Genomic DNA, 15,464 nt, shown 5'->3' with positions numbered 1-15,464 from the left:
TTTTCTTTCTTATTCTCATTTAAAATGTCTAGCTTTTAATAAATAATTATTTGAATCTTACACCCAAAGTTTTAATCTTATGTAAAATATATAGAAGTCCATTACTGTATAACTGTTAAGTCTAATATACCCTAGTAAGCTATACTACTAAAATATTTTGGGCGCAGTGTATTTTTTACATACAGGTATAACAGAATGGCTTTAGTGTTGTTGTTTATTTAAATCTGAATATGAACTTATACAAAATGCAGCAAGATATTAAAAAAAATAGTTTTATTGATTAAAAAACACACTATATCGGAGTCATATATGTATCGGCAGATATCCAAATTTGTGATATCGGTATCAGACATAAAAAAGTGGTATCGTGCCATCTCTAATTCTAAGTACATTCTAAATACGTTCCCACTTTTTAGGGAAATATGGTTAAATTACTTTTAATTCAGAGCTGGCCTATTAAAAATTTCTTTATAGTTTTCACTGAGTATTAAAATACTTCAAAAGTTTATCACACTTGTAAATGAACATGTATCATGAGTATAACAGTTTCTTTTGTATTCAACAACAACAAAATGGTCTATACTGTGTAATGATGGATGTGTTTCTTTTGTACATGGTGGGCATCAGATGTAAAAAGGGTTGTTTGCCGGTCCTGGAAGGGTTGGAAATACATTGACCATATAACTGTGACTCTTTGCTGTATGTGACACATCCTGTTGTCTCACTTCCTCTCTAGAAGCTGCCGTAAGAAGCAACTGTACTCTGATTTGTCATGTGACTCTTGTAAGGTGCAAAGTTAAGCTCGTGCTGTTGTTTGCTTAAAGTGTTTCGCCATGAAGCGTGGCTGCGAGAGAGTGATGGCACAGGATGACAGAAGGAAGTGGGAAGGAAGTGAAGTGCAAAAGTGCGCTTACTCTTGTGCTGATGAAGCAGCTGCAAAGTGTTCTCATTCATAGAAGAATGCAGCAGTGTGAGTCAGATGCACAGCTTTTGTTTTGAATGAATGAAATCACATCGTCACCTATTCTTTAATAAAGTAGAGATAGCACAATACCACTTTTTTATGTCAAATACCGATATCATAAATCTGGAAATCTGCCGATACCTTCAGGGAGTGCAGAATTATTAGGAAAGTTGTATTTTTGAGGAATAATTTTATTATTGAACAACAACCATGTGTTAGGTGTGGGCTGTGTGCGGACAGGGATAGGACCCAAGGTGCAGACTCCAGAGACAAACGTAAATTGAAATAGCTTTAATGCTGAACTCAAACATAACATAACTGGAAAAAATCTAAATAAACTTAAACCGGCGGATTGACAAAACACACAGCAAAATAAACGGTAGATCGCGACACGGACACAGAGAAACACAGGGCTTAAATACAAAGAGGGAGCAATCAGGGAATGAATAACAGGAGGGAAACACAGCTGGGGCAAATCAGAACTGACGAGACAAAAGGAAGCGTAACCTGAACACACTGAGATAAGACAGAGATCTTCAAAGTAAAACAGGAAACACATAACACAGACTCACATGCAGGCACTACAGAGGGAACAGAGACGTGGGACCAGGGCAGACACAAACACTGACTGAACACGGGGATATAGGAACTAAGGATACACAGAGACGCGAACTAGACAAGGGGATACAGGTGATAGGGGAGACAGAGCAACTAAAGAAGACAGAGACATAAACCATAAGACAGAACTCAAAGAAACCAAAGACTAGAAAGTATAAATAATATAATAAACTCAAAAACCCTGGGTCAATGACCCAGGCATCCTAACACCATGTTCTCAATGAACCCAAAAAACTCATTAATATCAAAGCTGAATGTTTTTGGAAGTAGTTTTTAGTTTGTTTTTAGTTTTAGCTATTTTAGGGGGATATCTGTGTGTGCAGGTGACTATTACTGTGCATAATTATTAGGCAACTTAACAAAAAACAAATATATACCCATTTCAATTATTTATTTTTACCAGTGAAACCAATATAACATCTCCACATTCACAAATATACATTTCTGACATTCAAAAACAAAACAAAAACAAATCAGCGACCAATATAGCCACCTTTCTTTGCAAGGACACTCAAAAGCCTGCCATCCATGGATTCTGTCAGTGTTTTGATCTGTTCACCATCAACATTGCGTGCAGCAGCAACCACAGCCTCCCAGACACTGTTCAGAGAGGTGTACTGTTTTCCCTCCTTGTAAATCTCACATTTGATGATGGACCACAGGTTCTCAATGGGGTTCAGATCAGGTGAACAAGGTGGCCATGTCATTAGTTTTTCTTCTTTTATACCCTTTCTTGCCAGCCACGCTGTGGAGTACTTGGACGCGTGTGATGGAGCATTGTCCTGCATGAAAATCACGTTTTTCTTGAAGGATGCAGACTTCTTCCTGTACCACTGCTTGAAGAAGGTGTCTTCCAGAAACTGGCAGTAGGACTGGGAGTTGAGCTTGACTCCATCCTCAACCCAAAAAGGCCCCACAAGCTCATCTTTGATGATACCAGCCCAAACCAGTACTCCACCTCCACCTTGCTGGCGTCTGAGTCGGACTGGAGCTCTCTGCCCTTTACCAATCCAGCCACGGGCCCATCCATCTGGCCCATCAAGACTCACTCTCATTTCATCAGTCCATAAAACCTTAGAAAAACCAGTCTTGAGATATTTCTTGGCCCAGTCTTGACGTTTCAGCTTGTGTGTCTTGTTCAGTGGTGGTCGTCTTTCAGCCTTTCTTACCTTGGCCATGTCTCTGAGTATTGCACACCTTGTGCTTTTGGGCACTCCAGTGATGTTGCAGCTCTGAAATATGGCCAAACTGGTGGCAAGTGGCATCTTGGCAGCTGCACGCTTGACTTTTCTCAGTTCATGGGCAGTTATTTGGCGCCTTGGTTTTTCCACACGCTTCTTGCGACCCTGTTGACTATTTTGAATGAAACGCTTGATTGTTCGATGATCACGCTTCAGAAGCTTTGCAATTTTGAGACTGCTGCATCCCTCTGCAAGATATCTCACTATTTTTGACTTTTCTGGGCCTGTCAAGTCCTTCTTTTGACCCATTTTGCCAAAGGAAAGGAAGTTGCCTAATAATTATGCACACCTGATATAGGGTGTCGATGTCATTAGACCACACCCCTTCTCATTACAGAGATGCACATCACCTAATATGCTTAATTGGTAGTAGGCTTTCGAGCCTATACAGCTTGGAGTAAGACAACATGCATGAAGAGGATGATGTGGACAAAATACTCATTTGCCTAATAATTCTGCACTCCCTGTATATGAATCCGATATAGTGTTTTTTAATCAATAAAACTGTTTATTTAATATCTTGCTGCATTTTGTACAAGTTCATATTCAGGTTTAAATAAACAACAACACTAAAGCTATTAGTTATACCTGTATGTAAAAAATACCCTGCACCCAAAATATTTCATGGTTCAGTAATACTGATCAATCAGATAAACTTAAACCTACTCCATCCTTCCTATTCTGGTATTTTAAAGAGTACTTAGCAGAAATATTAAGCAACCTAACTAATAGGGTTGCAAACTCCCAGCAAAAAAAAAAAAAAAAAGGGAACCACCCTCCACCTCTTGATGCTTAATTGACATAATCAACTTTAATTTGATGCAGTGTGAAAAAAATTGCACATAAATAAATTACTTTTTCAAGAATAATTAAATAGATTCAACATCTTTCTTCAACAGAATTGCAGACTGCACAGATGGTATCTTCCCAAAGGAAAAAGTAGCATAGCTTACTAGGGTATATTAGACTTAACAGTTACTATATACAGTAATGGACTTCTATATATTTTACATAAGATTAAAACTTTGGGTGTAAGATTCAAATAATCATTTTTTAAAAGCTCGACATTTTAAATGAGAATAAGAAAGAAAAGTATGTCTTTGTGCCCCCTTTTCCCTGTTCATGCCCTATCGGCCCCCCTGGCTAAACTTTGCTAGATCCGCCCCTGCACAGTTACCAGCCATCAGCTAGAAAAAGATCCTGGTGTACAAAGTAATATTAAATACATTCTAACAACAGCTTATCAAGGTTAAACGTGCTGCTGTTGTTCAGCCGCTGGTTTCCTCTTTCTGGTGCAAAGTGGGCCAAAAACAAAGAAGAGAGACGGACTCTCAAAAGCCAATCAGCTGATCATTAATCAGTTTCATGATTGAAGTAGCAGCAGGAGAGGGAGGGAGGGAGAGAAGAGGCAGTTGCTCCATATATCGGTTGTTAAGCTTAACGCTGGAATGCTTTACAAACATTCAGAGATGAACTTACACAGTTGCTTTACTTCTCTCTGGGAAAACTTCCTCGGAGATGAAATGCTGGTTTGGTAGCGAGGCTCCAAATACACACAGCCGCTCTATCACGTGATGCATACTGCTCCGACGCGTTTTGTGAGGTGCTTTTTTGATATTTAATGGATCGATTACATTTTTTTATTTCTCTCCGATATCCGATGCAGTAATTTACGTCAGTATCGGACCGATACCGATACGTAATATCGGATCAGTCCATCTCTACTTTAAAGGTGACGAAGTGTTTAGGATCCAGGGTCCTTCAATAAACCCTCAAAAACTTTTCATTCCTCTGTGATGCTACGCAAACAAACGAGAGATGTAGTGGATCTGGAGAGACTGGCCCTGTGTGAGACTGATGCAGACACCGTGAGCAGTATTGTGTACTGAACTAGGATTAAAAGAGGGCTGAGTGGAGAAGGCTTGTAATTATTACTGTACTGCCAGACCTGCCATGCTTCTGCTCCTAGCACACTGTTTAGCAAGTGCCCCAGGACACAGAGATTCCTCGATACAAGAAACACACGGATCACAGGCCCAGTGAGACACACCGTGGAAAATGAGACTGCCAGCCATGAATAATTAATTCAATTGTGAATTGGCCGGCTTTTTAAAACCTTTGCCACTATCTTTTTATTCTAACCCTGCTCTACACATGCTGCGGATTAATGCAACTCCCAGTCCCTTCGTGTGTTCCCTGTCTGCTGTTATTACCCTGCCTTCCTCCTCTTGTTATAGAGCTCTCTTGTCCATGTTCTTCAGCTAGCTCTCTAAAGGTTGAAACAGCAAGATTTATACACCGCCTTGCAATTTTAATTAGTGCAGTAAAAAGCCCCAGAGACATAGCATGCAAACTTTTTTTTTTTGGTCAACATTTCTAAGAATTCATTTCCCTTAATCAAAATGAAAAAAAGATGTAATTCTTGTGCAGTGCAGTAATGAGGCAGAGCGATGATGTTGCTGATGCTCTTCCAAGTGAGTTTTGGGGAAGTTCTTTTATGAATCCACTCATATGCCACTCAATTAATGCAGCTTGAACTGTATACTGTAAAACATCTTTGAACTGGTTTCCATCTTGGTTGGCCCATTTTTCTGGGAATAGTAGCAGCTATTATTCTGGCCTCTATAACAGAGGCACTGCCGGGGTCACTTACTGCCGATGTAGATTTATTGCATACCATCAGTATTCCACCACGTCTGCTGGCCTCTCAGTTACTCTCCACACTAATGGATTGTCTCGGCTCTTAGCTGAAACTGTTTATAAAAGTTCACTTAGAGTTGGGCAGCTTTACATTAATGGATAGCAAATGATTTCAGTGCAGTGTCTATATTTGCCTGTATCTTTAATTCATAACAGCTACAAGGGTAAAATTGCACATAGGTTTTGAGTTAGAGTACAACGGCTGGACTGCCTTCATGTCATTTTAATGATTTACTTCCTGTAGCTTTCATACACCTGCTCACCCTTCACAGCCGACACATCCTTTTGTTTTATGTGTCTACACCCGACTTGAAAAATAGCTGCTTCACAGTCTTGGTGTTGCTTAAAATTATTATTGCACCTTCAAAACTTCACACCTGCAAGTAAAGTCAGATTTCTTTTTTGAATTAGTAACGTTTCACTTAGAAAGCAGACGTGATAGGTGAGATTTACAAAGCAATTGTTGGTCATTTTTTTAATATAGCACTCGTCTGACCTCTGAGATTATGTTTAACACGTGACATGTATATGATGTCATCATAAACAGAAACAGAATACAGTGTATGCCACAGGTCGGCGTAACGAGGAGCATAAGATTAGACAACACCTGGGTTAGTAAATATGTTGATACAGTTATCGATGTGAGTTACAAAGACAGGTTGTTAAATGCTGGATTGAATGTCTGTAGACACTGCTTAGGACTGGAAAATGTGCTCTCTGTTTCAGTGCTTTATATTGTTCTACTGTCAGTCAGGAATGAATAGAAGAGCACCATGGTCTTTGTAGTACAGATGCAAATACAACAATTACACAACAGAAGCTACAGAGGTTCTGCGTATTATGTCCCCCATAGTAACCAATCCCATCGCCTGACGCTGACAGTCTGTGTGAATCTCAGTGAAGCTAGGATTTGAAAAGAATCTTGAAATCATTGTTTGAAAGTCGTGAAAACATGAAGGAGTCGATACATTCTTACTGAAACTCAAAGTTAACTGTAGCCAGAGTGTTATTTATGAGCCCATTAGTTTTCCATTGTTTTGGCACAGCTAAAGTTGAGGGCTTTCAGACCTGACGTGCTGCAATCCAACAGATGTGCTTTCTATTAGCTTTCACTGCAAAAAGAATAGTTTCCTTGCACTGTGTGCGTGCAATAGAACCTTTCTGCTCAGAAGGCTTTATTAAGACTTACACAATTGTCACTGTGCCCATCTGTGCTGCCCTTATTTTCTCTTTTTAGCTGAAAGCAAAGTGCTCTCGCAGTCTTTTGGGCAATCCCAGGAGGAGATCAGTGAGGATGAAAGAAAACGAAGGTCAAGAATGTTTATTTCCAAAAACCTAGAGAGACGCGTCTTTTTAGACTCAGGCTCCAACCAGTCTTTAGGAACACAGAGAATGGAGAGATAATGAGAGACAGAGAAAGAGATGATATTTGATCTTAGCCTTGTCAAAACAGAATTAGTAGTTTGCCCAAAACACTCAAGTAGTGTGCTTGAGGGACTCAGCATGGATGGTATTTGTGTGAAAGATGAATTTTGACCACTTATTCATATTATCTCCTGGTTATGTTTGCTACCTAAAATCTTCAGAAGAGCATTAATAGTAAATGATCGGACTGTGACTGCAGAGCTTCAGTGAAACATTATAAAGCTACAGTGTGTTTCCTTCAAGGTCTGATATGCCACACTGGCTGCGTTTTGGCTTTTTTAATAATACGCTGGCACACCAGTGTTCAACTATGTCACATTTAACCAGTCAAACGCAGCTAACTGCATGTAACGGTTTATCCTTTGGTTTCCTTCTCACGTTTTGGTGGCTAACTCTGGGTTACCCTCAAAGCGTGCCTGTGATCTCTCAGCTGTAGAAGAAGGCTAAATGGAGAATGGGAACTTTCCTGCTGTTTGAGTGAAACCTCTCTGTTTGTCCAAAGGTATCTTATTAGTATATTAGTCTAATTTTTTGGTCTTAGGTGCGATATAAAAGCTTTTTATACTTCTTGATCCTGAAAAATGTTTTCAAATGAGAAATGTGTGATATTAAAAAGATATGACACGGTTTTCAATCATGTGTTTTGCTGTTATTCTTATATAAGATGAGCAGTTATGTGTGTAAAATGTGGTTTGTGCATGACTGTTGCAGTTTAGCACTGCTTGGGTTCGCTTCAGTGAAGTATGTAATGGCCTACAGTCAGCACAAGCGTAATGCATGGGATCTGATCTTTACTGTGCATCCTCATTTAGTAGCTACTGAGGCAGAGGGGGAGTAAGGGTGTGAAAGAACGCCGCGCAGAGAGTCAACAACTAAACATGAAGTGAAACATTTCTTAAAAACAAGGGAAAAATGGCTCACTTAAGTAAGCTAACTATACCAACTACTTCCCTGTGGAGTAACCCTGCATTATATCCCAGTAGCAGCTAAAATAATCCCCACTTACGTGCTTCAAAAAGCACTTTCAGCACTGCCTTTAGTCTAATCCCTGGCTTTTCCAGGCACTGCAAGAGTTTCATCAAGCACAAAGAACTAAAACGACTCATTTCCTGACGGCCTTGCCTGGCTGAAGGAGGTATTGCACTTGCTTAATAAGCCTCCATCTTTTTTCACTATCCATCTTCTGTCCTGTAAATCCTCACAGCACTAGCAGAAATTCCTTGGTGATATAGTACTGTGTCCCGAGGTGGGCCCACAGCAGAGTCACAGCACACAGTGGCACATAAAGCATTAAGAGCCATTGAGTAGTGCTCCCCAGAGGCAGATAACAGTCAGAACACGGGGCGATAATGCTTGAATGTTGCTGATGCCGGTCGATTGAAATGGATCCATTATGCAGCCTCTGTTATGTGATATAGCAAGCATCCTGCTATTTCTGCTTCAAGTGCTTGACAAGTTCTTCTTCCATTACATTGCTTCATGAGTTCTTTGAAGAATTACATTATCTGGTGTTGAATTTTTTGCGTATGTTCTCCCTTGTGCTTCTTGTGGCTTTGCAGGCTCAAGATAAAGTTTTTCAAAAACCGCAAAGGTTGATTTTCTGGATTACTTCATGCAATTCATTTCTCAAAATTGCGTGCCCACTCTCTTCTTCTCATGTGCATTTTTCCTAGAATGTCACGACTGTGGCTACTTGCTGAACGTAGCCATAATGTATTTTTCAGACATGTTTTGGCCTTTTTCGGTCTGCTAAACCTACTCAGAATGTCCTCCATTTAAACCACCATCCCTGCAGAACTTTCCTTTCATCTTTGCAGCGCAATTTTACTGAGCCACAGCATTGATATACAATGTACTGAGAGTGAGAGAAAGAGAGGGAGCCAAAAAAGGTCAGCTCCTCTCACTGACTGCACAAGTCAGTGTTGTGCTTCAGTTAAGAAAAGGAAGGGAAGTGAGCACAAAGTTTTCTCTTCACAGTTTTCTCAGCTGAGCCTTGTTCATTTAGATTGGATATCAGAAGCTGCAGAAGACAAATTTCCTTCTTACATAGTAAGAAGGTTCTCATTTTCCCTACTACCCTGCGTCACAAAGTGACAATACAAATGGTTGCTTCATGGATAGGAAATATATATTTTATACCGTATGTTCATCTCTAGAAAATGCTGTTCAGGCATTTTCCACTACTGCTTTACATTCCTAGTTTTGCAAAGAGAATATTTATGCGAGTCCAGTCAGCAAGCATGCAGTGTTGTGGTTGCTGGCCCCAAGGTATCTGCACTGGATTAATAAGTAGTATGATTCCTTTTTAAAAACACTAGTAGACACAGAGAGAGTCACTGTTTTCTCTCAGGATTTCTTGAATATATCAAGGGATTTCATCCACATTCTTGCTGATTCCATTTCTTTTGGTTTTTGGAGGGCATTTTTCTTCGCATTGGTTGTTCAAAACACAATAAAATTACATTTCTCAATATGTTAGGATTCTCATACCATAGGCATCCTCATGACTTATGTTGATGCAGAGAGCTATTCTTTAACACAGTTTTTAACCACTGGAGGCAGTGTTGCCAATCAATGAGCATAAGTGTCTCCATTTCTCAGGTATTAAAGGTGCTAAATTAGCGAAACACAACACTACTTATGTTTTCACAAGATTTACTACCATGTGATATAGAGGGTATTACTCAGGCAGATGCGGTCACATAAATCTATAGAGTCTATGGGGAATGAGGAAAATAATGATAAAAGAAGTTTCCATTTGTGGTCCACTTTTTTTTTTGATCCAGGTAGTTTATTAAAATTATTTTTCCAACAGTTAAACACATAAGCATATACCAATAAATGTACAACATTGCTCCCACCTCTCAATAACAGATCTCAAGTGAAAAATAAAATAGTGATATATATACTCAGAGTACACACAAAACTATAGGCATGCAAGACAATGGGCCACTGGGCTATATACATTCAACATAACAGAATCATGATTCCATATCACAGGATGACATTTTGTCAATATAACTAATGACCGGTTGCCAGGAAGGATGAAATTTTCCAGCACACCCTCTGATGGTGAACTTAATCTTCCTTAGATGAACATCACGTCTCTAATCCACAGGCCAAATGTTGGGGGCCGGGGGTCCTTCCACTTGGTGAGAATAAATCTTCTGGCCAGCAGAGAGGTGATAGAGCAAGTTTATTCAGGGATGCTTCAGAGGGAATCACACCAAACATTTAAATCAGAGGGGTTGGCTGGATCGTTTGTCCTGTTATGTTGGAGTTAGTCTGAAAGGTTGAGCTCCATCCATGTAACTTGTGTAAAACATGTAAAACATGTGCAGCAGAGTGGCTGGAGCTGTCTTACCCAGGCCGCATGTGGGGTCCAAATCAGTGGAGATGATGTACAACCTTAAAATGTATAACAGATCGCCTGATGAGTTGGAGATATTCATTGAAACTTGTAGCCAAGTTGTCTCGGGTATTGTTTCTCCTAGTTCCCCTTCCCATCTATGCTTAAGGCCCTCTAAGGTAGTCAGCTTGTGGTCATTAAACACTGTATACATTTTACCAATGATCTTCTTTGAGTCCGTTTTGTTTTTAATTATCAGGTCCAGCAGAGAAGTGGACGGGTGCATAGGGAAACACTCAGAATTAGATGAGACAAAACATCTAATTTGCAAATATCTAAAAGACTTAAATCAACGTAAATTAAAACTTTTTGAGAAAGCTTTTTTCAAAAGAAACAAACCTCTTATCTATATACAAATTGTTGAAAGACCGTATCCCACACTCCAGCCAGCCGTGAAATGCTTCGTCCATAACCGAGGGTGTAAACAGGTGGTTTTTCCTTATTGGAGCACCAAGTCACAACTCAGTAAGATTAAAGGCTTTTCTGAATGAATAACAACACGGTTGTGTGTATATGATGGTTTTTAAGTGGTCCACTTTTTGCCCCAATTCTAGTGTTGAGTCGTTTTGAGCAAGTTCTGGTTGTGTTAAGCATTATGCATGGAGAGCAAATGAGGAAACTAGTCTGATGAAGTCTGGAAACCGTTGGGTTTGTTTGGAATTAATTTAGTTTTGATTTTGCTTTTTTAACCCAAATTCTCTGGCACCCCAAAACTAGTGAATGTGTTCCCAGATTGATAGGAATATTGATAAGCATTTACTGCTGCATAACTTTATTTAAAAAGTACAACAGTTAGAACACTTTTTAGTGTGTTGCCACTGAGCATCATGTATGGCTTTTAGTTTGCTTGAGTTTAGGTCCTTGTGGAATAAATGCTGTTGTTGTCTGGTTATTGATGTCTTTTTGAATGAGTTGGAGTGATAGGAGGGACTAGACTGAGGTTATTCGATGCCTGGCCTTAAATTCTAAAACTCTGAGTCATGTGCTTGATACACTGTTATATTTGTGACGATCCCTAATCTCTTTTTCATTACCAGTTTCATACGACGCAGAGATACATTTCTTGTTAAACTAGTGAATTTATTAATTGTGTGTAACAGCTTTCTCTTTTGTGTTTGATCTGTTTGATTTGTGTCTGATTTGCTATGAAGATTACTGAGAAGAGTTAGAGTTGAGGTTTGAGATAATTAAAGACACGTAAAAAAGCTGATTGAAGTCTGTGAAGTGTTTGAAGATGGATTGGGAATTTTGACTTCAGACACAATTTTGCATTTGGCCATAAACAAAAATACACATGCTAACCGCAGCGAACCATGAAAATTCAGAAACAGCTCGGCTTGTCACGGTCTTGGTCTTGGGTTCGCTGCTCCTGACTTTACTGTGCGGAGAGAAGATTACAAAGAAAAAAATCATTTCTCCTTTGATCTCTACAATAATTATAACACCTCAGCTGCAAATAAAACCTTTAATGTGTAGCAGTGATGTGTAGTGACTTTTGTAATAAAGCAAGCAGAGAGAAATACAAATAAACAAAATAAAATAAAGTCTTCCACTACTTTTTATTAAGAAAATGGACCACATTTAAAAAGTGCATGATTTTATGATGCCTGCCTGGCATCTTTCTGTGTTATATAAAATATTATCACTTCAATAGATATTGTCAAAACATTTATCATTAGCTGACAATGAGTGCTGGAGGATTTTTTAAATCATAGAATCCTTTACTAAAAATAGGAAAACTGTGAAAACTTGCCAACATAGAATTATGTTACGCACCCCCAAAAAAAAAAAACAAAAAACAAAACAAAACAAACAAGTTTGAAATTGAAACTGTTAAAGAGAGTCACAGAAATACTGTAACGCAATTAGATATTAAAGTGCTGATTTAGAGCTTAGAAAATACTTGAATTCCCTCAATTCCCTCTCTGGGTGCTCTGCCGATATTTGCTGGTTCCCTTTCTTGATTGGAAATGCTTCAGTTGTTGTGGGATTCACCTTACTGGGCTCTGTGTTTGAATTAACCGTTAGTCCTGCTGCTCCCTGACCCCTGTGTTTTGTAAGTTTCTGCCCACGGAAAAGTGCTGGTATATTCAGTGCAGACTTTTCAAAATTATGAGCTGTAACATAAAGGTAGGACTATGTAGCAGTTATGCCTTTATTCTTATTAATGCTGGATCATGAAAGCTCTGTTTAGCAAGTTTAAAACAATCTGTGGCACTCATACTGCCTCTGGTGACTCTTTAGTGCTCACACTTTGGAAATGCTTTCTCAGCATTTCTGGAATAATTATTTTATGGCTGAGGGAGGGATATGTTGCAGCCAAGTCATCGTCCAGTGTAAGATTAAGGATCTGTGTGAGGGAATAAATCAGCAGTAGTTGGAATGACCTGACAAATTGCAATGATTTTAATCTTTATTCTTATTTATTTCGCTCTGTCTTTTTTTATACCACAGGTCAGGAGTGGCCATGCCATTTGGCTGTTTAACAATCGGGGAAAAGAAGGATTACCACAGTCCTTCGGACGTGACAGATAAATATGACCTGGGTCAGATCGTTAAATCGTAAGTATCTCGGAAGGTTTTTGCTTTTGAATTTGAATTATGCTTCCATTATGTTGTTTAAGAAAAACTGAAGTGCTGTGAAAATCTTTTCAGGGAAGAGTTCTGTGAGATATTCAGGGCCAAGGACAGAACTACAATGAAGATGTACACATGTAAAAAATTCCTGAAAAAGGATGGGAGGAAAGTCCGTAAGGCTGCAAAAAACGAGATTGCCATATTGAAGATGTGAGTTTTTCATCTGATTCATCTTGCTGTGTGACTCTTGCTTTATATTTAATTTTACTGAAAATGATTTCACAGAAAACATCTTTTTATGAAGAAGAAGAAACAGCTCAGTGCTCTTTAAGAAAGCAGAAAAGTGAACTTCATTCTGCTGAGTGATCATATGCAGTCACTTTTTAAAGCCTTTATTATCAGAGATTTTCCTTCAGCTTCTCTTTGATGATCTGACTTTCTGGTAAAGCCCACATTAGCATAACCTGAGCCTTATCAAACAATTTGTCGCTGTCAGCAAGCAAAGCAGTAGAGTGAGATTACCATAAAAGTGCTTTTTTTTTATAAGGAGCCTTTGAAAACACCGATTATTCCATTCAAAATTAGACTTTAATAACAGGGATGTGCACTGCATCCACATTTCATGTTGTAGTCATCAATGAAGGGGGTTGAGCAGTAAGATGACAGTGTCAAAGCCTGTGAATAATTGCTGGCAAAACATCAAATTACATTTTGAAGAGACAAATGTGGGCTGACATTACAAAAGAAAAGAATGAAAATGGGAAAAAAAGAGATTACTCTTTCAAGTTACCTTCTTCCATTTGTTTTGTTGTTACGCAAGAGAACGTTCAGTTGTATGTTCTGTCAGTTTAGCTTCTTCTTGTTTAGTTTCATGTTTTGGTTCCCCTGTAAATATCCTGGATTTGAGATTTAAATCTCAGTTTAACATGTGATGCAGCCAGAGGTGGGACCAAGTCATTGTTTTGCAAGTCTCAAGCAAGTCTCAAGTCTTTATCCTCAAGTCTCAAGTCAAGTCTCAAGTAATGTCAGGCAAGTCAGAGTCGAGTCTCAAGTCACTGGTGTAAAAGTCCGAGTCAAGTCACAAGTCTGAAACTTTGAATTTCAAGTCCTTTCGAGTCTTTAAAAAAAAAAAAAACAACGAAAAAATAATGTTGCAGTTATGCTAAATGTAAATATTAGACCATGTAATTTTTAAATCTGTGTTTTTCTCAACACATGACAAAATAGTGAACTTAGAAAATATACACAAATTGTGAAATTGCACCTCTTTAAAATGCAGCTCAATTAAACCTAGCTCCAAGAATAATTTTCACCGACAGTTCTGAGATAAGCTGCATGTTATTCTTGGATGCGGTTGTAGGACCAGCTTTAAAATCGCATGACAAAAATATCATACACATTAAAAAAAACTGTATCACCAACGTAGCCTGGACAACATTTGCTAGTTAGATGAAGTCAGCTATCTCATCGTAGCATATTTATACGCATATTTATAATCATACGGTTCTTGGAGTGAGTGCACACACTCATGAAGTTTAGTAACTTCAGGTCACTGCAACAAGCCCAGGTACAGTTTACCGACAGATGGGTGCAGGACCTTGAAATGCACCGTGTAGAACGAAAGACCATCGTACGTATCATAAGTTTACCAGTCTCACAAATCGTCGTCATAAATACACATTCGTTAACCGTTTATTAATAGGACCTTTGAGCTCAATGGTAATTAATTAGCAGTGGAAATCATTTCTGGTAGCATCACAGAAATGTAGCAGTGACAATAATACTGTATGCTGTAATCGTACTGGGCAATTAGTGATACAAAAAACCTGTTTTATCCTGTGAATAAAAGTATATGTTTTTGTCAGTGTACCATAATAACAGAAGCGAAACGCAATATTGTGTCAGGACAATTCACTATTTATGCACAATAAACAAAGGAGCATAGCGCGACAATTTCTGTTCAGCGCCAGACTTGCTTGTAACCTATATCACCAGTTATGTTATGAAAGTGACGTATTAACTACTAAAAAACACTGACCTTCGTGTTAATGCTTGGAGCAGACTAACCTGTGAGCTGGAGTGTTCTGGGATGTTATATTTGACCTTTGAATGGCTGCAATCCAGGCCATCCGTCGCCTCTTTGTTACTTCGGAAACATGGCTCAAACAATTTCTCTTCAACGACGTAATCCGATAACAACCGATCTCTTTACCCGTCGGCTTCCCGTGGCTGTCATGCGACCGGCTATTGCAGTTAATAATACAACGGCTTCTTGACATTTTTGTGTTTCTTTTTATCGCTGTATAACTGATTTTAATTGAAAGCCTGCGTGCGCTAGTACCGCTTGACCGCTTGCCACGAGTTCCCAGAATCCTTTGCGGTTCTACCCGTGAATGACGTCACATTTTCAATCTCTATATAATATGCATGTTAAATTTTATATTTGGGGTAAAATATCAAGTCTTTTCAAGTAAACCGGTTCAAGTCCAATTCAAGTCCCAAGTCATTGGTGTAAAAGTCCAAGTCAAGT

General features: G+C 38.9%; 1 protein-coding gene across 1 annotated transcript in view; it reads left to right on the top strand.

Annotated features, from left to right (window-relative positions):
- The window catches only part of LOC146573760 (caM kinase-like vesicle-associated protein), a 61,942-nt gene that overhangs the window by 35,983 nt on the left and 10,495 nt on the right, over positions 1-15,464 (top strand). The window contains exons 2-3 of the mRNA XM_085273130.1: positions 12,812-12,919; positions 13,013-13,144. Coding sequence (XP_085129256.1) covers positions 12,825-12,919; positions 13,013-13,144 — 227 coding nt within the window. The 5' untranslated portion in view covers positions 12,812-12,824. The remainder of the gene's footprint in view (positions 1-12,811; positions 12,920-13,012; positions 13,145-15,464) is intronic.

This window comes from Mchenga conophoros, linkage group LG5 (assembly GCF_057382185.1).
Source record: "Mchenga conophoros isolate Kocher_MC1m ecotype Shallow Benthic linkage group LG5, M_conophoros_male_GT1.1, whole genome shotgun sequence".
Lineage (NCBI taxonomy): Eukaryota > Metazoa > Chordata > Actinopteri > Cichliformes > Cichlidae > Mchenga > Mchenga conophoros.
Note: the sequence above shows the minus strand (reverse complement) of the source record. Positions and strands in the feature narration are given on the sequence as shown.